We start from the raw sequence: 23,828 nt of genomic DNA, 5'->3' as shown, positions 1-23,828 counted from the left end.
TAGAGCACCTACTTCTACTACTCAATTTTTTAGAAATATTTTATGATTTTAATTGATTCATAATCTGAAGATGTGCCAATGACCACTTCCCTATGTGCTGAGGAAAACACACCCTTTTATAACCATTCTCAGAGCTACCGGAATACATCACTTTATTTTAATTAGAAGGCCACACTCTTATCCTGCAAGCTGTAGGAAAATCAAGCAATGTGTATGCATTATGGTACCTGGAACACAAGTGAGGTTGTAATAGCTGTGGCAGGTGGTGCAGCATGTAACTTAAAATATACAGACATTTACTTACAATTTTTTGACTCATAGTCACTTTGGAAAAAGAATCTGCACAATGTAGATATGCAGACATCTTATCTTCCCAGGACAATGTAACTACCTCTCCACTGATTAGCACAATCATTTTTAGAAACAAAATTGCCTGCATTTTTAATAACAAACGATTTACTTTTAATCAGGTTCAGATGGGAGACCACTCTCTACCATACTGTGAAAATGCCAGAGCTCATTTTAATCAATATATAACTGTCATCAATACACCCTTGCTGTATCTCTTGACCAAGAGAAAAACAGATTTTACCTTGAGATGGTCTGCTATTTTAAATCTTATTTCCTACTGCTTGTGAGAATTACACAATGCTACAGATAAATTCTGGCTTTTGAAAATACTCAAGTCATGTTGTGTGACCCTTGGTTTTTTTAATGAAGCAAACACAGTATTAGAAGTGTCATGCAGTTACACATCCTGCACAAGCTCTTCTGCCTTGTTTGTGCTTCTTTATCATACACATGACTCTCACCTTCTTTCTGCATTTATCTTGACTCCAGGGATAAACTACAGTAGTTGCCCTATTACACCTCCCCGGCAGAGAAGGGGAATCAGGAAAAGGAGAGAAGACCCATGGGTTGAAATTAAAATGGATTTAATCAAACAGCCAAACCAATGCCAATATAAAGTATATGAAATTACACTCAGCCCAGTGAATGTTTGGTGATCACAACAAATGGGAAAATACTCCTCAGGAGTAGCAGAAGAAAAGAGGAGGAGCAGGGTCAGCAGGAGCTCAAGCAGGAAGACTGCCATGTTCAGCAAAATTCACCCTTTATAATGAGCATGTTTATGGTATGGAATAACCAGTCAGCCAGCTCAGGTGAGCTGCCCAGCTGACTCCAAACTGCTAATGGCCTTCAGACCATGGCTGGCCCTATGATTCTGTCCCAGAGAAACTAGAACACTTCCATGTTCCTGATGTGCATTCCCTTAAGTACAAGGACATCACATTTGCTAAGAAACATAGCCCTGAGGAGTCTACACAAACATGGAGACGCTTAACTTCTCTTCCATTAGTCTTTCTATTGTGATCAGTGGCTTTAGCTTATTAAAAGTGAAAACCCAACACTGTTCACAAATGAAGTTGGTTTTGTTAGGGTTTTTGTTGTTGTTTTTTGTTGTGGTTTTTATTCCAGTCTGTTTGCATTTCAATACTTGCAGTTTTTAAGAAGACTTAACACTCACATCAAAGTCAAATGAGAACATAAAAAATAAGGTATATTCAGACACAGTGTTTTCAGAATATCCATTACCTGCATAAATTAGTTTTTGGCCAGCTACTGGAAAAGCATCTTGCCCCCTTTCTGATTCAATCTTCTCTTTCAGTGCCTTTACCTAAAGCACAGGAACAGTCATAACAAAAACAAAACAAAACAAACAAAAAAAATTTTAAGATTTCACAACAAAAATCTACTTTCTTCTGTGTTTTAAATACTAAAAATTAGTTTTCAGTCTTATATCACCAAGATGCTACCATAACCACTTGCAGAGCCATGTGTTCCCTTCCCAAATAATCACTTGCCCTTAATCAAATTAGACAGAGACTTCTCGTGGAGAAATTACTTAACTACAGGTTTACAACACAAATTAAAAAAAAAAAAAGAAAAAGAAATTTATGGGAAAAAAAAATTAAAATGCTTTCATCTACTGATCCATTACCTCTCCCTGTTCTTCTGAATGTATGAGGTACACACACCACGCACAGCTGATAGCTCTCAGCTTTCTTCTTCCTAGTGATTCTTCAGGAAAGGCCTCATTCTTTTGTAAGGTCACGATAAGACTCAATTTAACTCACTGGAATGACCTGAAGCCTTGACATGAAGAGACTTGTGCAAACCGTTGGGTTTGTGAATTTTATGTATGCAGTTTTCAACTCCTTCCCTCCCCCATAATTTTTAGAGCTCTGCGTAGCAATTTTAAGACTACACATTAAAGCATTTTGCCTTATTTACTTGCTTAGGCAGGCTATTGACATACAGGCCACACTTTCAGAGTACCACACACAATAGCTCAATTGACACTGTGTTAGTGTCTTCTGTTAGGATGACCATATTCTCCAGAAAGACCACTGTCATAAGGAGACAGAGAATGATCACAGAATCACAAAACAGTAGGTTTTGGAAGGGAGGTCCAGAGACCATCTAGTCCAACATCCCTGCTACAGCAGGCTCACCTAGAGCAGGTTACCCAGGACTGCATCCCAGGTAACTCTTTTGCACCTCCAGAGAAGGAAACTTCACAGCCTCCCTGGGTAGCCTGTTCCAGTATTCTGTCACCCTCAAAGTAAAGAGGCTTTTCCTCATATTCAGATGGAACCTCCTGGGTTCCAGTTTGTGTCTATTGCCCTGCTGCTGCACAGCACTGAAAAGATATTGGTCTCATCTTCTTGACACCTGATTTTAGATATTTATAAACATTGGTAAGATCTTCAGCCAGTCTTCTCCAGGACAAACAGCCTTAAATCTCTCAGTCTCTCCTTGTAAGAGAGATGCTTCCCGCGTGGTGCCGTGCCGCGTGGTAGCAGCTTCTCTCGGAACAAAGGGTCCTGGAAGATTGCCGGTGAATCCCAGAGGCTTTGCAAGTCAGTTCGCGGGGTGCACTGTGTAAACAAGCTTGCCGTTCCAGGGGAAAACCCTTGTCACTGCGGTCGCAGGGTACGCCCAAATGCGGCTCCTCTGCGAAGCTGGGGCGACCCTTTCCGCGGTCTACAGAGATCGGCTGGGGAGGTGCCGGTCCTCGCCGGAACAATGGCCCCACCTTAGGGCGGCTATAGCGATCCGGGCCGGGCGGTGTGCTCGCCAGCTCAATCGGGCAAAAGGCGGCGGTTTGCGGCGATGCGCTCGAACACACCGGTTCGAGTGCCGGGCAAAGGCGGCTCTCTCGGCAGCACAAGGCAAACACAGGCATGCACACGGAAACAGGCGCGGGTATAAAATGGAACACAGAGCACGGATACCGGGCACGGAACACGAGTTTACCAAACAACCCCTATTTAACATTTGCAACACGGACGCTGGTCCAGTGAGCATTCTTGTTAAACTGAGCAATTAACCAATGAAATGATGTTTCACCAAATATAGTGTGAGCATAACTTGTGAACAAAGCCAGCATGAGTATGTCGCCTGAGCTTTACCTGCCCCAAATGGCCCAGGAAATTGTCTACTCAGGCAAAGTGGCGCCAAGACTTCCCCCCCTCCCCCCCCCACTCCCCCACTCCAGAGGGGAGAGGGGGATCCAGCTGAACACGTAGGAACATGTCCTGCCACTTTTAGGATATAACCTTGGGCATAGGCATCATTCACCACAGTGAGCCCTGTGGGAGGTACAACCACTCTCGCTAACACAAAAATCTTGACAGTTTTCTGGACAAAGGGTCAAGGCTGGTTAGGAGTTGACAATGATCAGCTTGACACCTCTAGATATTAACTGGCACCTCTGGGCCCAGACATTCAGACCCTGCTCTTGTGTGCTCTCCAAGTAAGAAATTGACCACAGCGTACCCTGGACGGGATAAAAAAGGAGTCCTGTGATGGAGAGGGGGTTCTCCACACAGCAAGCAGCCTTGGCAGTCAGATCCTCTCCCTCTAGACTGAGATCTTGTCTAAGGAGTCCTCATCCTCCCCACTCTGGTGAGTACATACATTTTTGGTACCTCAGAAGAGATCTTCCTTTTCTCTGTGAGTGAGTGCACATTTTGGTTCACCTCCCACTAGATAGCTTAACTGGTTGTGCAGCCACTGACATCTGAACCTGTAATTTTATTGTGATGGAAGGAGTGCAGAGTAATTGTAATTAATCCACAGTCTTCAGATGGTTATTGCTGTCTGTTTTGTAGGTGCTGCCACAACAAACCCCTAACCACTGCTGGTGCATGTCGTTTTACTTCCCTACACTTGCCCTTACTGAACTTAACGAAGTTTCTCTCTGCTGAACTCCCCAGCCTGTCCAGGTCTCACTGAATGGAAGCACAGCCTGACAGGGTGCCAGCCACTATTCCTGGTTTTGTACCATCGACAAACTTGCTAAAGTACACTGTTCCTTCATCCAGGTCATTGATGAATATGTTGAAAAAGGCTGAACACAATACTGATCCCTGGGGACCACCACCACTAGGCTACATGCCTCCAACTAGACCCTGCACCATTGATCACAACCCTCTGTTCTCTGTCATTCAGCCAGTTCTCAGTCAACCTCAGTCCACTCATCTAATCCACAATTCCTAAGCTTACCTATACGGATGTTACAGGAGACAGTGTCAAAAACCTTGCTGAAGTTGTGGTAGATAACCATCTACTGCTCTCCCCTCACCTACCCAGCCAGCCACACCATCATAGAAGGCTATCAGATTGTTCAGGCACCCTTTGTGAATCCATGCTATTTTTGACAACCGTCTTTTCCTCCACATGCTTAACGATAACCTCCAGAAGGAGCAATTCCAATGCCTTTCCAGAGCAATGAAGGTGAGTCTGACTAGTCTGCAGTTCCCTGGAACCTCCTTTCTGTTTTTTGAAGAATGGAGTGACATTGGATTTCTTCCAGTCCTCAGGAATCTCTTCTGTTCTTCATGATGTTTCAAAGACAAGAGATCATGACTTAATGATAACATCAGCCAGCTCCCTGAGCAGTCACAGGTACACCTCACTCAAGCCCATGGATTTGTGGGTGTCCAATTTGCCTAAACAATCTCAAGTCCTATTTTTTCCTTGTTCAGGCTTTACCTCTTACCTTCAGGAAAGGGTGGTACTGATACATTTGAAATAATGTTTTAAGACAAACTACCTGTACACAAACATTCATTCTTCTTGCTTCCTGAAGATACTCCCAATGTATGGAAAACAAAGACAACCAATCTGTTATGAACTTGTCTTGGGTTTAAAAGGAGTGAGACAGAGCTCTTTAACCCTTCTCAAAGTAGTTAAACACTCCAGACCAGATTGGAAAGAAATAGGAAGTTTAAATGTAAGTGCTATTTGTAACTACATATTACAGTGCAAAGATTATAAAATACACAAAGCTTCATAGTCCACCACAGCCACAGTTCTCAAAAAACTTCCTTAGGCCAAAGCTTCCCACCACCTTTCTCCCAAACCAGGCCAAAACACCCAGGACTCAATGCCCACCCCCTGCCCCATGCCAAACCCAAGTGATACAGCTCCAGGCTCCAGCCTGGTCTCTCCAGGCCCTGCTCCATGCATAGCAAAGATAAAGGAGCCTGCCAGAAAGGGAGAGAGTGAGGGAAAAAAGGGAAGAAACTGGCTCTGCAGCCAGTTTATACAGACGTTGTAGAATTATGGGATGTGATAACAAGTTACAATTTCCTGGGTCTACCCCTTAAGGAACTCGATGGTTCTTAAAGGCAACCAGCCTCAAACCATAACAGAACTTACCACTACAAAGTAACTCCATCTTCTGAATTTTTTTATCGAATATTCATACACTTTTTTCATGAAACATCACAGGGGCAGGTGGCCTGTAGCAGACCACAACTATGATACCTCTTTCCCTTTCCTTCCCTTTAATCCTCCCTTCTCCTCCCAGATTTGATTTCTGTGTTTCTTTACCTGTTTAGCAAGATAATCCCTTCAGTTTGTTTGGTCCAGAAAAGATGAACCAAACTCTAAAAGTCCCAATGGAGGAGCATCTTTTCAGTAGTCTACATAAAAAGAAGTATTGTTTTACCAGGCTCCATAACCCAGCAAATGAGGCCTGCAGAATCAAGTCTTCTCTAACCTTACATCTGATGTAGGCTGCTAAATCACTTGCCATACAATGATACAGAACAAGATCACAGAATCACAGAATGCATCCAGTTGGAATGTGCCCTCAAAGGTTGTCTTGTCCAGCCTGCAGTCAGGACGGACACGAGATGTGCCTGCCTTCTATGGGACTACACCAAAGTAGGAAGCTAATTCTTATCTTTCTTAGCAGGTGGAGGAAAGATGCTGTGGGTATTCTTATTACACATGCCATCCCAGCACCAGTCAAAAGCTTCAGAATCAATCCAGCCACTCAGTCAGTTGTTTTTCTCCAGCAAAACTAACAGCAGCTCACTGTTATTCTTAATTCTTCAGGCAGGGTCAAACCATTACTCATTTTAATAATAATGTGCTGATACCATCATCATTCCCATGCAGTTCCGCTTATCTCTGGATTTACGTTTATTTTAAAACCGTATTTCCTTGAAAAATAAAAATCTAATTTGTGAATTCCTCTCCAATTTTCTAAGACTGAAGGTCACAGTTTACAACTGAACAATCTCCTTAGGCCATAGATAAACCATCAAGGAGTTTTTCCTGAACATTAAAGCATTCAACACTTCGAAGAACGCTGGTTAAGCATCCATTAGAGTAAATTAATAGCCTGAATCATGTTAAAACCTGCTACACTTTCAAATACCTACTTTTTAAACACACTGCTTTCCTATCCATGTATTTCTGCACTTGTATTAATCACTCAAAGATCATGACTCAATGCTTCTCTCATTCACAGTCAGCATACTTGTCACAGATTTGCAACCAATATAATAAGGTGAGCATCTACCACATTTTCAGGGAGCAAATTAAGGCTTCTTTCATGTTCACTGCATTCAATCAAGCTACTGGTTTCAAATGTCTACTTTGCCTTCTTTGTTTTAGTGTTTGAGTTTTACTGCAAACTACAGCCTTGCTCCTACAAGGAACAAACCCAAAACCTGTTTTCTGAAATAAAAATGTCTGAGAGGCTCAATATGGTAGTTTAGGTCAGGACACACCAAACACACATATTAATTATTACACTATAATTGGACTGATATGAAGGAATTAAGATATTAATTGTAGTAAAATAATGATAGTAAAATTCCAACAATCCATTTGCCTTTGCTGTCCATCTCGTGTACAGTGCTTCCCCAGACTACAATGTGATTGATGTTCTGCACATGACCTGAGGTGCTGCCTTCTTCCAAAACCTTATGTATAAATCTGCTGCAAATGACAGGGCTATTACCTGGTTAAGAAGATATCCTCCACAAGCTCCAGGAGTCTCCTGGATTGCCTACAGCTTGCCATCCTACATTTCCAGCAGATGTCAAGGTGGTTGCCTAGCAGGATGAGAACCTGGGAGCATGAAGCCTCCTGTAGCTGGAGTAACGCTTCATCAACCGGCTCCGCTCAGCCAGGCGGCCTGTAGTAGACACCAACGAAAGGCTCCCCTTTGCCTTCAATTCCTCCAGTCTTTAATTCTTACCCATATGCTTTCAACCTGGCTATTCCTCAGAGACAGCTCTTGGTACTCTATCCGTTTCTTGACATAAAGGGGGATGCCTCTGCCCTGCACAGCCTGTAGCCAATAACAGCCACATACCTGTCACAGGATTTGTCCCACCAAATTTCAGTAATGACAATAGGTTATTGCTTTATAGCAGCAGCATGGTGGCCTCCATTTCCTCCTGTTTGCTGCCCATGCTGTGTGTGCTGGTGTAGAGGCACTTTGGTTACACTGTCAGCTCTATTACCTTCTTAGAGAAGCACATCCCGATCACTTTGACGCATTTCACTGATGATCCTTTATTGCCTCCCACTACCTCAGGACTCCCAGGATCATCCATAAGACTTCAAGCATGCTGCAGTATTCCCAGAACATCTCGGAGCAACAGACCAGGGACTCTATCCCTCTAACCTTGGTGTCTTGTCCCACAGACTGTCACAAGCAAGCTTGATATTGTTACCCTCCCCCTTCAAGACTATTTTAAAGCTTTGTCAATGAGCTCCACTAAGTCATGAGAAAAGACTTCTCTTCCCCCTTTGAAAAAGGGGAATTCCATTTTATGTCAGCAGGCCGGCTGCCATGTTAGACCATTCCACTGGCAAAACCTTCAAAACTGTGGTGGTGACACCAGCCAGAGAGCCACGTTATTAATAAACAGGATCCTTCTGTAGCTTCCAATGTCACTGCCTGCAACAGAAGAGAGAAAAAAATAGCCCATGCCCTAGATTCCCTCACCAACTATCCCATGGTCCTTGAAGTCTCTTTTGATTGTCCTTGGACTATGTGTTGTGGTTTCACCACCATTCACATGCAAGATGAACAACAGACAACAGTCTGAGGACTGCACCAAGTTAGGAAGTTTCCTAGTGATGTCCTTAAGCCAGGTTCCAAGGAGACAGCAAACTTCCATATGAGAAGGTTCTGTCCAGCACATTGGATCCTTTGTCGTCCTAAGAAGGGAGTCACCTACCACTATAACCCATCTTCCTTCTGGAGGTGGTCACAGTACAGGGGGTCCTTGAAGACACCTTTGGTAGAGATGGACCATCATCCACATCCTTTACTGACCTGCTTTCCATATCCAGAGCCTCATCCCTATTGTACAGAGGCACCTAGAAAGGAGAGATAGGCCAGGAGACAGTTTGCCTATCACTTACCTGTTTTGCCAGAATCACAGAATGTTAGGAGTTGGAAGCAACCTCAAAAGATCATCTAGTCCAAGCCCCTTGCCGGAGGGGACCTATAGCAGGTCACACACAAACGCGTCCAGGTGAGTTATGAATGTCTCCAGAGAAGGAGACTCCACAACTTCTCTGGGAAGCCTGTTCCAGTACTCTGTCACCTGCAGAGTCAAAAAGTTTTTCCTCATATTTACATAGAACCTCCTATGCTCCAACTTGCAACCATTACCCCTTGTCCTATCATTGGGCATCACTGAGAAAAGCCTGACTCTGTCCTTCTGACATTCATCCTTCACATATTTATAAACATGAATAAGGTCACCCCTCAGTCTCCCCTGATCCAGCTCCCTCAGCCTTTCCTCATAAGGAAGATGTTCCACTCCCTTAATCATTTTTATGGCTCAGCACTGGACTCCTTCAAGCAGTTCCCTGAGGCCTTCTTGCACTGAGGGGCCCATAACTGGACACAATATTCCAGATGTGGCCTCACCACAGCAGAGCAGAGGGGGAGGAGCACCCCTCTCAACCTACTAAACACAGGCCTTGTAATGCACCTCAGGACACCATTGGCCCTTTTGGCCACAAGTGTACATTGCTGGCTGTGCTGGTTTGGGGCCAGACAGATCGTCTCTTGCCCCGAAAGGGACAAAAGAATGAGACTCACACAAACGGATTGGAGAGTGATGGAAAGTTTAAATGGAAAAGCGATTGGTGAAGCTACAGAAAACTACAAACTACACAGCATAGTGGCAGAGAACATCCCAAAGCGTACAGAGCCCGTTACATAATTCCCAAAGTTTCCCAATCCTTCCCTTCTTCCCACCTGAGGGTAAACCCAAACCCCCAGGGCTCTTTCTTCCCCCTCCCGCTGCTAGGCAAGTCTCAGGCTGGCCAGGTCTAAGACTGCCCCCCCCCCTCCATTCTCCTCCTGGCATTAGGCCTAGACAGGCCTAAGAGGCCTTGAGGATACTCCCCCGGCATTACCCGATAAGAGAGGACATCTCCCAGGGGAGCAGAGAGGGAAGAAAGAGGAAGAGAATGACTCTGCAGATGGCCTTATAAGGCGCAGGATTTATGGGTAGAAATACGCCGTTTCCTGTGTCCACCCCTATTGGGTGAGCACCCAGGACACCAGAGGTGTATCTCATGTAGCAGTGGCAGGGGGCACCCAGCCTAAACTGCCACACTGGCTTAGTCATCCATCTGTATACCAGGACCCTCATGGCCCTTTCCCCTGCACTGCTCTCCAACAGATCAGCCCCCAACCTGTACTGATACATTGGGTTGTTCTTTCCCAGGTGCACAACTCTACACTTGCCCATCTAAGTCTCATTGAACAGCAGCACAGCATTCAGGTGTGTCAGCCACTCCTCCCAATCTTGTGTCATCAGCAAACTTGATGACAGTGCACACTGTTCCCTCATCCACACCATTTATGAAAATACTAGTATTGGTCCCTACACCAACTCCTGAGGGACTCCACTAGATACAGGCCTCCAAGTAGACTGCCCAATTGACCACAACTCTGACTTCTTTTCCTCAGCCAGTTCACAATCCACCTCACTATCTGATCATCCAGACTACACTGCTCCTCACATTCACTCCTTTCCTTTCACTGCCTTCTGCCTGGTACAGGTACGATAGAGGAGTCCCTTTATTATTTTTTGTTTCCTACTGGCTGTTCCTGCTTGTGTCTCAGGAAGGGCAGAGGATGGTTCCACCAGTCTATCCCTTTCTCAGCCTCTCTGATGCTCCTTAATCTTTTGCTTCCTCTCACAGTTCTTCCACCACACTGAGCAGATTGCTCTCTTGGTCACACAGTTCTCACCACTGCCATCCATTACTAGTGAAAGGCTCTGGTGTGCCCTGAATTCAGGATAAATGGCTGTATGTATAGGAGCCCTTGTGTGGGCTGCCACATCTATTCTGGCAAATGCAGACAACAGGGCTTTCTGCCAGGTGGATACCGTTGTGAAGCTTCTTCCAAGAGGGTGAGAACTATTACATGAACTCATATCTTAAGCTGCTAGGTTGACAATGTCCCTTCTGCATGCTCTTCTGTGTGAGCTGTTACTCAAACCAAAGTGTAACATGCTGTTTGCTGTGTTTCTTAGGCGACTTTTTATAGGTGTGAGGGTGGTAGTAACTGCTCTGGTAACACCTGGGAGAGCTGCCTCCTCGTCTTAGGTCTCTCCACTGCCCAGTCACTTCCCTATCAGGAAAAAAAGCCCTCTGCATGAAAGTCTGCTGCTTTACTGCAGGTTGCACCAGCTCCAGCGCAACTCCCCTCACCAAGTTTATACTGTAGTTCTAGCACTCCTGGTACTGCAGCACTGGAGGGTGGTGTTATTCTGTATTCAAATCTCAACGGTATACAGATAATCTCCAATCCCCACTGGGTTTGCACACAAGTTCAAAAATGTTCTCAAAGGGTGAATGAATTCATGCAACTATGCCCTGACTTTCCAGTTCTTAGACATAATCATGCATAGGACAAAACAAATCTCTGTTGGTTCAGTACACTGTAATCAGTGCTCCATTGAGACGCATCCAGCAGTAATCAAAGCAATACCTGTACTTCTAACAGGTCAGTCAGATGAGGTTTCCACAGAAACAATGCTAAATCCTCAGCATCCTTTTGGATCCTTAAAATATCTGTTCCTCAAAAAAGTCAGTGCCCAAGATGCAAAGGCAAGTCCCACTACATCATCATGCTTACAGCTTCCTTTTAACAAGACTGAAATCAGCTTCTACTACGTGCTGCTGCTCCTGCTGGCCTATATGGAGTTAGAACAAATGATTTACCGTTATCCTACATACACTATTTACACAAAAGCTCCAGTAGGAATATAGCATGAACTGTCTGCTAGGCTCCTAAGCATCAAACCACAAGACTACGGCCAGAAGAGCTAACTTAGCAGCCACAGTCTCAGCCTCATGGACATTCAACAGACTCTGCTTCAGCTGTAGAATACCCTTCTACAGTTCAAATGCCCTCTTTGGATCCCACTCCTTACACCACTTTCAATAATGTTGTGGTTTAGGTCAGGATAGACTTAAAATGCACAAATTACTGCACAATAATTGGATCTATCTGGAGGAGTTCAGTATTTATTGCCTCAGTGAAGTAGCTCCTATTAATACAAGTAACACTACAAATGTATGTGAACACCGTCAATCTCTGCTTTCCAAGAGGAGCAGGGCTGCGAGCAGTAAGGAGGAGCCATGTGCGAGCTGGGGATGCTACCTACCTTTGCTTGCAGCACGGCAGCTCCAGCTGTGCAAGCTTCCCAGGCATCACTAGAGGTCCTCCACAGTGAAGTATCATGAACCATAGGGATACTGAACACAGGAACAAACTACACATTTGGTCCTCATAGAATAGAGGCAACCATTGGCTAACAGGTATCAATACAGTGGCCATGACTATCTTCATAAAGGAACTCACAGAATCATTGAACTGTTGAGGCAGGAAGACACCTTTATATCAAGTCCCACTGCTTGTCCAGAGCTCACAGGTCCACCACCACTGCTAAGATACTACCACTAAACCACATCACTCAGCAACACATCCACGCATCTTTTAAATACCTCCATCACCTCCCTGCGCAGCCAGTTCCAACACTTGATAACCTTTTCTGTGAAGAATCACAGAATGTATCTGGATGGAAGAGACCTCAAAGATCACCCAGATCCAACCTTCGACCCAGTACTGAAGGGTCAACACTAAACAGCCCCAATATTGAACCCTAGGGAACACACCTAGGGACTGGGTGCCAGCCAGATTTAACTCCATTCACCACCACTCTTTGGGCCTGGCCATCCAGCCAGCTTTTTATCCAGTGCGAAGTACACTGGATCCAAGCCTTCTGCCATGAGTTTCTGAAGAATGCTGCAGGAGACAGTAGTATAGTCCAGGCAGACAATGTCCATGGCCCTTCCCTCATCCACTATGCATGTTACCTTACTGTAGATCAGATTAGTCAGACAGTTCCTGCCTTTCATAAACCCATGCTGACTGGGCCTGATCACCTAGTTGTCTTATAACTGCCATGTGGTGGCATTCAGGATGACCTGCTCCATAACCTTTCTTGGCATCGAGCTCAGACTGATACGCCTGTAGTTCCCTGGGTCGTCCTTTCATTTCATCTTGCAGATGGGCATCACATTTGTTAGCCTCCAGTCAACTGGAACCTCCCTGGTTAGCCAGGACAGTTGACAAATAACGGTGAGTGTTTTGGTGAGCACATCTGCCAAATCCCTAAGTATCCTTGCGTGGATCCCACATGGTCCCATAGACTTGTGCACATCTAAGTGGTGCAATATGTCACTGATAATTTTCTCCTGGACTGCAGGGACTGCTTTCTGCTCCCCATCCCTGTCTTCCAGTTCCAGGGGCTGAACCCTCAAGGAGCAACTGGTGTCACTGACAAATACTGAGGTAAAGTATCCATTCAGCAGCTCAGCCTCTACCTTGTCTTTGGTTACCAGGTTCACTCCTGTAGTTGGTGGACATTTCTTCCTAGCTCTTCTTTTATTGTTAACACATTTATAATGGTAGAAGAAATACTGCCTGATAACCAACATGAACCTCACCTGGCACAACTTAAGGCCATTTCCTCTTGTCCTGTCACTTGTTGCATGGAAAAAAGACACACACCCACATTGCTCCAACCTCCTTTGAGGCAGATGTAAAGGGTGGTGAAATCTCCCCTCACCATCCTCTTGTGAAGGCTACAAAAAAACCCAGTATCCTCAGTCGCTCCTCATAAGACAGCCCTTTACCAGTTTAGGTGCTCTTTGGACACACTTAAGTACCTCAACATTCTTCTTGTAGTGAAGGGCCCTGGGGAACAACCACTTGTAACTGCCCACCAACTGGATTTAGCTCCGTTCACCACCTCTTTGGGCCTGGCCATTCAGATCCAGATTTTTACCCAACATAGTGCATGTCTGTTCAAGCCATATGTAGTCAGTTTTTCCAGGATGTTATGAGAAACTACATCAAAGGCCTTGCTAAAGTCAAGGTAAATAACGCTGAGAGCCTTTACCTCATCCACTACTTGAAAATGAAGATACAAAAGAGAGAAGTCCATTACAGTTTCCAGCACTAATCTTCGTTATTCTCTGTACATGCCAAGTTGGAAGACAAAACAGTGGAAAAGCACAATATTTATAAACACATAGTAACTGACATAGGTGCATGAACTGGATGTAAATCAGGTGGTCTGTGCTGCCACATGACTGGAATGTGGAATAGGTAGACATCCGTTCTTCTATCAAGTGGGCCTGCAGGCTAATCTCCCCAGTGATCACCCTCTGCTTGTAAAACTTATAAAGAAACAATGGCTTGACCATTGTGCCAGCCTCAACATCCTAAACAATAGTAGCTAGCAGGTATAAATACTGCCACGGTTTAGTATTTGCTCGTTCCCTCCCAGAAGGGAGGCCTTTCGGGTAGGATTCATGACCACAACTTGGCTCCCAAGTTATTTCCTGGGAGAGTCTATGCTTTTCCTTACAAATGTATTTTAGAGCTACACAGCTGTTCTGCAGTTCAATGCATTTACCACCAGCAATCGTGAAGAATTTGTGAATGCTGCATGAAAATAAAGCTGCACTATTCATGCACCTGACTGCTTCTTCTGAAGGCTGCCAGACCTACAGCAGACAGGCTGATCCTGCATCTGTGTCAGGCCTATAGTATTAAATTGGTATATTTATGAAGAGGTAAGTCCAGCCACCTGTAGCCCTTCTTAGGTCTGAGGACCAACTAACATGCAGGGAGATTCATCTCATATTAAACCTACCCTTCACTAAATACAACATTGCCGTACACATCGATCTGTTTAAGAACAGATCATATACCAAATTCAAACTTCTCAGACATTTCTCCAACTGAGAGTTTACAAAAATCTAAACGAAATTTAAACTCAGTATAGCTCAGATAATTTACAGCATTTTGCTGTAAACTGCATCCATAGACACATCACCATTTGCAAAGGTAAAGTTCATTGCACACAGGCTTCTCTCGTTTAAATGGATTTTCACTCTTTGAAATTCTGCCATTCAAAGCTATCTAATTTTTTATGGTGATTTACTCTAATTTATTAAAAATTCTGTATTGTACTTCAAGTTTTTCCTATAAAACTGAAAATATACAATACTCAAGTAACTTCCAAAAAATGTATTAACTGTTTTATACCAAGGAAATCTGTCATATCTCAAATCACTTAAGTAACCGTACATATTTAACAGAGCAAGCCCACTATTAAATATTATACCTTCAACCTGCAAGAGAATGCAGTCAGCTGCAGATGTCAGCATTATCCTATAGAGGCAGAAGTTCAAGAAACACTCAGGCTAAAGTAAGTTCTTACAAACAGTGCTTGCTTGTTCTTTTGGCTTTCATCACTGCTTGGCCTAAGAGGCCAGAAACACTTCATATGTAGAGTACCCTAATCTTCAGAAGAGTAGAACGCTTCATTTGTAGAGTATACTAATCTTCAGAATAAAAAAGGAGTAGGTAGCATCAGATACACCCAATTTAACAACGCCATAAGAGTGGCATAGAATTTCCTCTTGTACCTTGAGTGACTGATGACCACCCACTAACAAGATATCCATGCACTTAATCTGGCAAATGAAAAACAGTATCTATGAGCACTTCCTGAAACAACCCATGTGTCAGACACAATATGGACCACCTTCATTTAGATATAAACTCTAAATGCTACTTTTTCACAGAAAAAAATGAAGCCCTCTCTTCAGGCAGGCAGATGTATCTTTCAGCTACTCTTAAACAGAGCTGCTGAAACACCACCTACAGCAAATTTGGACTTTGAGAACATAGATTTCAGTATCACTATCACTATTCAGAGTTAAGTGTAAATTAGTTTCAGGGAAGAATAGCAATCTGTCCAACCTCGAAAGCAGGTTTAAGATATACAATCAGCCTCTGTATTCATAATATTTTTTCTCTTCTTTCTTTTTGAGAATATTTTTCTTGAAGATGCACAACCATAAATAAAACCTTCAGGCTACCTAGTTTTATTCCATGTGATCAGAGTTCGAAACATTTATCAGCCCTCAGAGAATGCCATTTTTCTTCTGCCCTAATAAACTTCAGAGCAGAACAAAGGGAATCCATTCTTTATAACAACATCTTTAAGAATGAGCATCAATTCATCTGCCAATACTTACTGTAAAGATTCAGCACACTTACTACACTGGCCAACATGTAAGACAGTATGATTTTCTTCTGCCCTCTGTCAATTTAGATATGAAACTCTGCCTACTATTCAGAGACTGTAGTGAACACAATGTCCTCAAGAACAGATGCCATGATTAAGAATCAGAGTTACTGACTTCTAACTAAAAAACTGAGGACTTCCAAAGAAATACCAGTCCCTAACTGCATCCCAGCTGAGCATCCTAAAAATGTGTTATATGTGAAACTGCTATTGCTAAGTTGCCCAGCTGTTCCCTACAGTTATTTTAACCAGCTAAGCAAGCAGATTATGCTGGGTTCCATCTAGGCAAGTAGTTCTCATAGTTCATAGAGCAAACTTTCTCCCTTCCCTCTCACACACCAATTTTCATTTCTCCTACCTTATACACTATGCCAAAACAGGAGAGGAAAAAAAAAAATCTGTTTATTCTGAGACATATTTCACCATGACTAATAAAAAAGTGAACACTATATTTCCATCAATTTTAATAAGGTAAACTTCTGAATTTTTTGAGCTCTATAGAGAAACTGAATATAAAACTGCAACCAATCCCTTCTGACATCAATCCACATACCTGTCTTCCACACCACAACCTTCAAAGGAATCTGATCTATATTCACCTAAAGACAAGTAAGGTCGTTTCCTACTTCTACCACAAGGCTGCAAAAAAGTTTATTTTGATGTTAGAAGCCCTTTCCTAAATTCCAGACCAAATTAACTCACAAATGACGACTACTCATTTGTTCTTATGCTATAGTTAATTCAAGCATGAACAGACTTCCCAACTCCCATTGTGCTCACCACTGTAAAATATTTATACAACATTATCTGTTTTTTTCCCCAGCTTGTGAGTCAAGCTAGCCAGGGCCCTTTAGTTTCAGTTCCCCGTACATTCCTAGGCATCTCTTCCCCCACCTGCTCTGGAAGAAGTTCACTGCCCTTAGTGGCCAGTATACATGTCACAGACTGTCATCACTGCTCTTACCAGAAGTTCCAGAACCCATGAGCTTCAGGGCTTCATACTTCAGTGAATACAACTCATTAATCTACACTGCTCATTTGACAGCCATTTCCAAAAGACTGAGCCCAAATCATGCATTTGACTACAAACATTAATTTTTATGTTATTCAATTCCCTTATGTTTCTATTGATTTTTACTCAAAATCACCAAATTCTTAAACTACAAAAAGGACTATAAAGAGATGGATCCCAAGACTAACCCAGAAAGACATTCACTACCAACCTACCTACTTTAAACTGTATCTCTTTTTATTAAGAAACTGAGTAGGGAGGGGGGTGGGGTACATGTTTAATCTTCTTTATAATTCTCTACCTATTCCCACCTCCTCTGCAACAGATTAACAGCTTTCTCCCATACTTGGGGAAAGTCATCATTTAAACAAGGATGGAAGCATTCAGCCCAAATGACTTTGCTCTCCTTCTCCCTTAAGGATGAGATGCTAGTCCAAGCACTTCTGTTTATAACTTAGGCTCAATGCTCCCCATTTTTCTCTTTAAAACGTATTTAAGCACACATACTGCCATATGGTCACTGCTTAAAGTCAGGTGGGGACAGTGCAGCTGTATCAGACAATTGACCAGCTGATAAAGCAACAAACTGATCAGTGAAAAAGGTTTCATCAACCTTAATCAAACTTCATGATCAGTAACAGAGCAATGGTATATATTGTGCCTATTATTTAAATGTTCAGAGGGTAAGAAACTACTCAGCTCATAAAGGAATGCTTTATAGTAACTTTACTGATAGGAACACATTTGGTTCTAGCTACTTCTACAAATAATAAAAGCAGGTTTTGCTGACAAAAACCTACATTTACAATTAATCTCTTACACTGTTTACCTAAATAGAACACTGATACTTAATCAGAAAAACCACTTCAGCAATTGCATGAACAGATCACTGCCCTATTTCAAGTCCCAAAGGCCTAATAGATACAGTCATGAGAAGAACCATGCAAGAGAAGTCTTTTGAATCCAGCCAGGTTTATGAAGTGAGTGGCCAGGAAGAAAAGAAACCATTTGTACTCAAATGCGACATTTTAAATTATTACAGTATTTTAAAACAGCCTCATAGACAGGAGAAAGCTTACTTTCTGAGCGGTGACTCTTGCATGGCCGTATCAATTACCACAACCAACCCTGGAATAGCTTTTGAGTAGGAAATTTTTATAACAAGGATATTCTCCACAAAATTATTCATGAGTGTAAAAGGAAAACAGTGGTTTGAGTAGGAACAAAAATGGCAAGACATTTTAAGTTATTACAAAAAGACACTTAAAAAACCCCACTTCCACAATACTGCAGACTGACAAACCAGTTGAAGGAGTAAAACAAGTTTTACTTAGATATAGATTAATTGCTTTCAATCAGATAATCAAAAATCCCCAAAAGTTAGAAATACAAGGTGTAAAGCTCTGATATTATAGTTGTGGGGATGGGAATAGGGATTTCAACCTTAGTTCTCTGCCTTTCCTTGAGCTTAATATGCCTCTGATGCAAAAACACAAGGAATGACAGAACTACAGTAGTCTTTCAACCACACTGACTCAGCATGCTTGTGGCACTCACAAGCGCTTTCCTCTTCACAGTCATTTAATTCTCCTTGCAAGGTAGCATGCCAAGGCCTCTTGTCTGGCCCTTACAGAGCCTACGTAAGATACACTACATTTCACCACATCTTCTAAATTAAAAAAAATGATTTGTTTTAGTGAGTCCACTCTACCCAGTTAGCCTGTCTGGAACAGTGACCAGCCTTGATGGAAAAAGACATTAGAAGCCATATCCTTCCATGCTATAAGTTTACATAGCCCTATAAATGTCCCTTCAGGAAAGTATTTTCCTATGTTTCAGAAACACAATTAAAATGCTTTCAAAAGTTTTGCCAGCAAACATGCCCTTCTAGGCACAAGGGCAGCATTGGGACTGTAAACAGTAGCAGTTTATCTGTTCGTATATATTAAGATGTATGTACTCTCCAATTTCCCTAAGTTCCAAAGGAAACCACCTTCCAGCCTGTTGTTATTCATATCAAAAACAGATACATTTCCTTGCCAGTCATATATTTGAAGTCTATTTAAAAGATAAGACAATTATATACACATCTGTCAGTGCATACAATCTGCATATTTAACTTCCCAGTTTACCAGCCACCTTGGGAATGGTGGCCCAACAAGCTTGGAATTGTTGAGAAACACAGTACATAGTATTGACAAATTATTGAAAGCATAAAAGCAACTTTTTCTTTTTCTTGATGACTTAGCTAAACTAGCTAAGAATATTCCAAATAAAACAGCTGTAAAATTACAGTAATAGAGCCATAATGCACTTGAAAAATGGCAAACATGTAAAAGCATGCTCTAATATGAATACAATTGATTTGATTCATAATTTATGCTGCCTTAACCTTTCTTTTACAACAAGTATGCATCATCCTCCCCAAGTTCTTTGATAACTATATTACTAGATTTTAAGGAAAATCCTAAAATTGTTTGGGCTAGAAAGACCTGTAAGATTGAGTCCAATGATCAACCTAACGCCACCATGGCCATTAAATCATGCACCAAAGCAACATGTCTACATGTTTTTTAACACTTCCAGGGACAGTGACTCCATGACCTCCTGGGTACATCTGACCATCCTTTCAGTAAAGAATTTTTCCTTAATATCCAGTCTAAGCCTCCTCTGGGACAACTTGAGGCCATCTCCTCTCATTCTATCACTTGATACTAGAGAGAACAATACATTACAACCCCTTTTCAGGTAGATGTAGAGAGCAATGAGGTCTTCCCTCAGCCTCCTCTTCTCCAAACTAAATAATCCCAGTTTCCTCAGCTGCTCCTCATAAGACTTGCTCTCGATAGCCTTCACCAGAGTTGTTACCCTTCTCTGGACTCACACAACTCAATGTCCTTCTTGTAGTGCAATCCCAAAAATGAACATAGTACTCAAGGTATGGTCTCACTGCCCCCCAGTACAGGGGCACATTCACTTCCCTACTCCTGCAGGCCATCTCATTTCTGATACAGGCCAGGATACTGCTGGACCTTGGCCACCTGAGCACACCACTGGCTCATATTCAGTTCACTGTTGATCCCCAGTTCACCAGTATACCCAGGTTCCTCTCTGCCAAGCAATTTCTCAAGCCACTCAGCCCTAGGCAAGTGTGGGTTTGCAGTTTTTTGTGACCCACATGCAGGACCTGGTACCTGGCCCTGCTGAATATCACAAAATTGGCTTCAGCCCACCAATCCAGCCTGACCAGATCCCTAGACAGCCTTCCTACCTTTGACCAGACCACATTCCAACCCAATTTAGCATCATCTGCAAACTTACAGAGGGTGCAATCAATCCTCTCATCCAGACCATTGATAAAGATGTTAAACAAGACTGGCCCCAAAACTGAGCCTTGGGGAACACCACTAGCAACCAACCATCAAATGGATTTAACTCCATTCACCACCACTTTGGGCCCAGTCAATCAGCTAGTTTTTTTAACCCAGCAAAGCATCAGCCTATCCAAGACATGAGTAGCCAATTTTTCCAGGACACTGTGGAAGATAGTGTCACAGGCTTTACTAAAGTCTGGGTAAACAATATCCACAGTCTTTCCCTTATGCCCTAAGCAGTTCACCTTGTCACAGATTATTTGGTTCCGCAAGCAGGACCTGCTTCATAAACCCATGCTGACTGGGCCTGATCAGCTCATTGCCCTGCACTTGCTGCATAAGGACCCTAAAGACTATCTTCTCCATGACCTTCCCCAGTACCAAGGTCAGACTGACAGGTCTGCAGCTTCACAGATCCTCCTTCCAGGCCTTCTTATAGAGGGGTGTCATGTTTACCAATCTCCAGTCAGATGGGATCTCCCCAGTTAGCTGGGAACTATTCCTGATTATGGGAAAGCCTAGCTGCCTATGGGAAAGCCTAGTTCCCAACTCTGGAACAACTTCCCTTGCTTGAAAACTCTAACTCTTCCCAGAAAACAGGGAAAAAAGACTAGACACGTAAGAAAAACACTAGCAAACCCCCCAGACAGTTAACAAAATAAGCATGAATTATCAGAGAACATAACTTGAAAATTGCTACAGTCTGCAAAGAAAGAATGAAATGCTCCCTGACACATTTATCCTGGTAATCTCCAAATACATGATTTTTGCAGAGTCATTTCTTAAACCTCAAGTAACAAGTACGAGCCCTTCAAATTTACAGCTCCTCTAACTGTGCAAGTACATACACTCACCAATAAAATCCTAGACGATGTGAGAGCAACGTAACACTCCTCTAGAAGATGAGAAACATACCAGCTGCAAAATCAAAACAAAACTGGATAAAAATATCAGAAATTGAGACAGAAAGACATCTTTAAAAATCCAGAAATGTCCTTCTAGGTTAAACAGAATGAGAGCACTTTTCCTCTAATCACTCAGATTAAAAACTGTCAGGGAAATGTAAAAAGAATCCTTTTACCAGCAACTGCCAGAAGACTAACCTACACTTAAACACGTGTAGGAAGGAGACGGTCAGAACAAGTTTCTACCTGCTCATATGTTACAAGCATCCAAATCCGATTTTATCATTTCACCCAGCAGTATTCTCTGGCTCTTGCAGAACTTTTTTTTAATGTTAATTCTGATGAAATACAATAAGTTACACATTCAGCAAAACTAATATGATCACAACTAAGTCTATTACTTTATCTTCTTATATCACAAAAGAACCCCCCAAAAACAAACCACTATTTTCTTATGAGGTAAATGTACTACTACTACTTGCCATTTGTTCAGTTAACCTCTGTTCTTCACCAATGCTGCTAGATGAGGAAATACTTTCCCCAGCAGAAGCACACAGTTTATCAGCAGAGCTCTAAGAAAAATGATTGATACCTGTTACAACAACCCACTGGTTCCATGCATCTTTCCTAGTCCCACTCAGAACAAGAATTGATGCAAAGTATGCATCAAAACTACATAGGTTTTCAATACTCACCTTTTTTATTAGATGCTTTGGTATAGCTCTCAACATACCTAACAGATACAGACAGGTCTAATTTGTGGGTTCATGATTAATATTTGCTTTTGTCTGGGTTCACAAATCATACTTTATCTAGTCAGATAACAGTCTGCACTAATTCAAACCTTTACTATTGCACTCTCTGAAGAGAATTACAGCAGCTTGTCATTTTATCATAGGCATCCCACATGTACATATTAAAAAGTATCCCACATGAATGCACCACCTTGTTGTTATAAAGCCAAAATGTTTTTTATACTCCTTACACATCTGAAAAATACAAATTCTTTGCTATGACAATGTCTTTTGAAAAATCAAAGTATTATCCCTTTTTCCCTGCAAAGTATTATCCTCAGTATTATACCTGTTTTATCTGGAAAAGCGAAATACATACCAAACGTCACTTCTTGCTTATTACATACCCTATGGATACTGCTTTGCTTTGCTGCAGTGCATTCCCCACACATTTATCAGAACTTCAGTTAATATCTAGTCTAAATTTCTAAATTTAAAATCAAAAGCTTTCAGAACCAAAGGAGCATAACACTAGCATCTAAAAATTCCCACATGCTTGCTTAACAATAAAGCGTAGCCATACTAAAGATGCACCAAAATACACAGAAGTTCAAAATTCCACAACTGTCTTGTTGACACAGCATTAAACAAGCAAGCACTTCCTGGGTGTCCAAACATCATTGACAGAGTGAAATGTGAAAGTCCACGCTATACAACACAGACTGGCCCAAAAACTACCGACATCCTGAACATTCCTTGTACTTCTCTGTATTTTGTCGATCAAATTTTTAGGTTAACAGCACAGGAAAGCTGAAAAAGAAGAAATACACTTATTTTCAATTGCTAATTCACTTTCAAAGGCAGTTAAGAATGCTTGTTGAAATTGTTTTCAAAGCCTATTTTACGCCTACATAGTGGTACCGACAGCAGGAGCACTAGATTTAGAAACTTACAATGTCATCACTGTCTCCTCAGACAAGAGATGTACCTACAAAGGTCTGCATTACTTCAGCAGCAGATGCTTATTATTTGCTCATAACACAACTATTAATATATTTAATGTCTCACAAACACATGTAGCTGGTATAAATAAACACATACTTTCATTTACCCTGGTTAAGTCAGGGTGCTCAGCTGCCCTGGTCAGAACACTAGAACAACTGCAACAGCTAAATCCATTCCACTACAGAGCACAGTGAGTACAACATTGTTTCCTGTGAACTCCAGAGGTCTGTCCCCCAAAACTTAACAAAAGTCATGCCTGCAAAAACTTCTCAATTTCATAACAGGCTTTTTCAAACAATAGGGCCTGAGGCAAAAATCTTTTCAAAAGTAGTCAATCAAAATATGTAAGTCTTCATCTAGCACTTTCATAATCAAGAACACTGTGTGCTACAAAAGTCTAATCTTTATTCAGTCAAAACACTCAATTGGTCAATACTTTAAAACACTACTAAACCAAAATTAAAGTCACATTATTAAAAGCATGTTTTAAACTTTTAAATTCAATTGTCTTATTAAGCTAGGAAAAAAAAACTCAACTACCTGTGTAAAATATGTAAGAAGACTAATTATTATGAAGTGTGCTGCTTCAAATTATCACTGGTAGGTTTCTTTAAATATTCCTTACTATTAATAACAGCTTTTAGTTGTTATTAACAATAAAGCACAAAGTCCTGTTAGAATTCTACTTTGCACTATAACATTAAGTCTCTTCAGATTTAATTTTGTATTGAGAATAAGAGGAGAACTTGCTCGAAGCAGAATCCAATTTTAGCACA

The 23,828-nt window shown here is 42.0% G+C and overlaps 1 protein-coding gene across 2 annotated transcripts in view; it reads right to left on the bottom strand.

Moving 5' to 3' along the window:
- The window catches only part of RAD23B (RAD23 homolog B, nucleotide excision repair protein), a 49,500-nt gene that overhangs the window by 23,262 nt on the left and 2,410 nt on the right, over positions 1-23,828 (bottom strand). For both annotated transcript variants that reach the window (XM_054397378.1, XM_054397379.1), the window contains exon 2: positions 1,597-1,678. In XM_054397378.1, coding sequence (XP_054253353.1) covers positions 1,597-1,678 — 82 coding nt within the window. The remainder of the gene's footprint in view (positions 1-1,596; positions 1,679-23,828) is intronic.

The sequence above is a fragment of the Indicator indicator genome, chromosome Z (assembly GCF_027791375.1).
Source record: "Indicator indicator isolate 239-I01 chromosome Z, UM_Iind_1.1, whole genome shotgun sequence".
Taxonomy (NCBI): Eukaryota; Metazoa; Chordata; class Aves; order Piciformes; family Indicatoridae; genus Indicator; species Indicator indicator.
The sequence above is the reverse complement of the archived record's forward strand: the minus strand, read 5'-3'. Positions and strand labels throughout refer to the sequence as shown.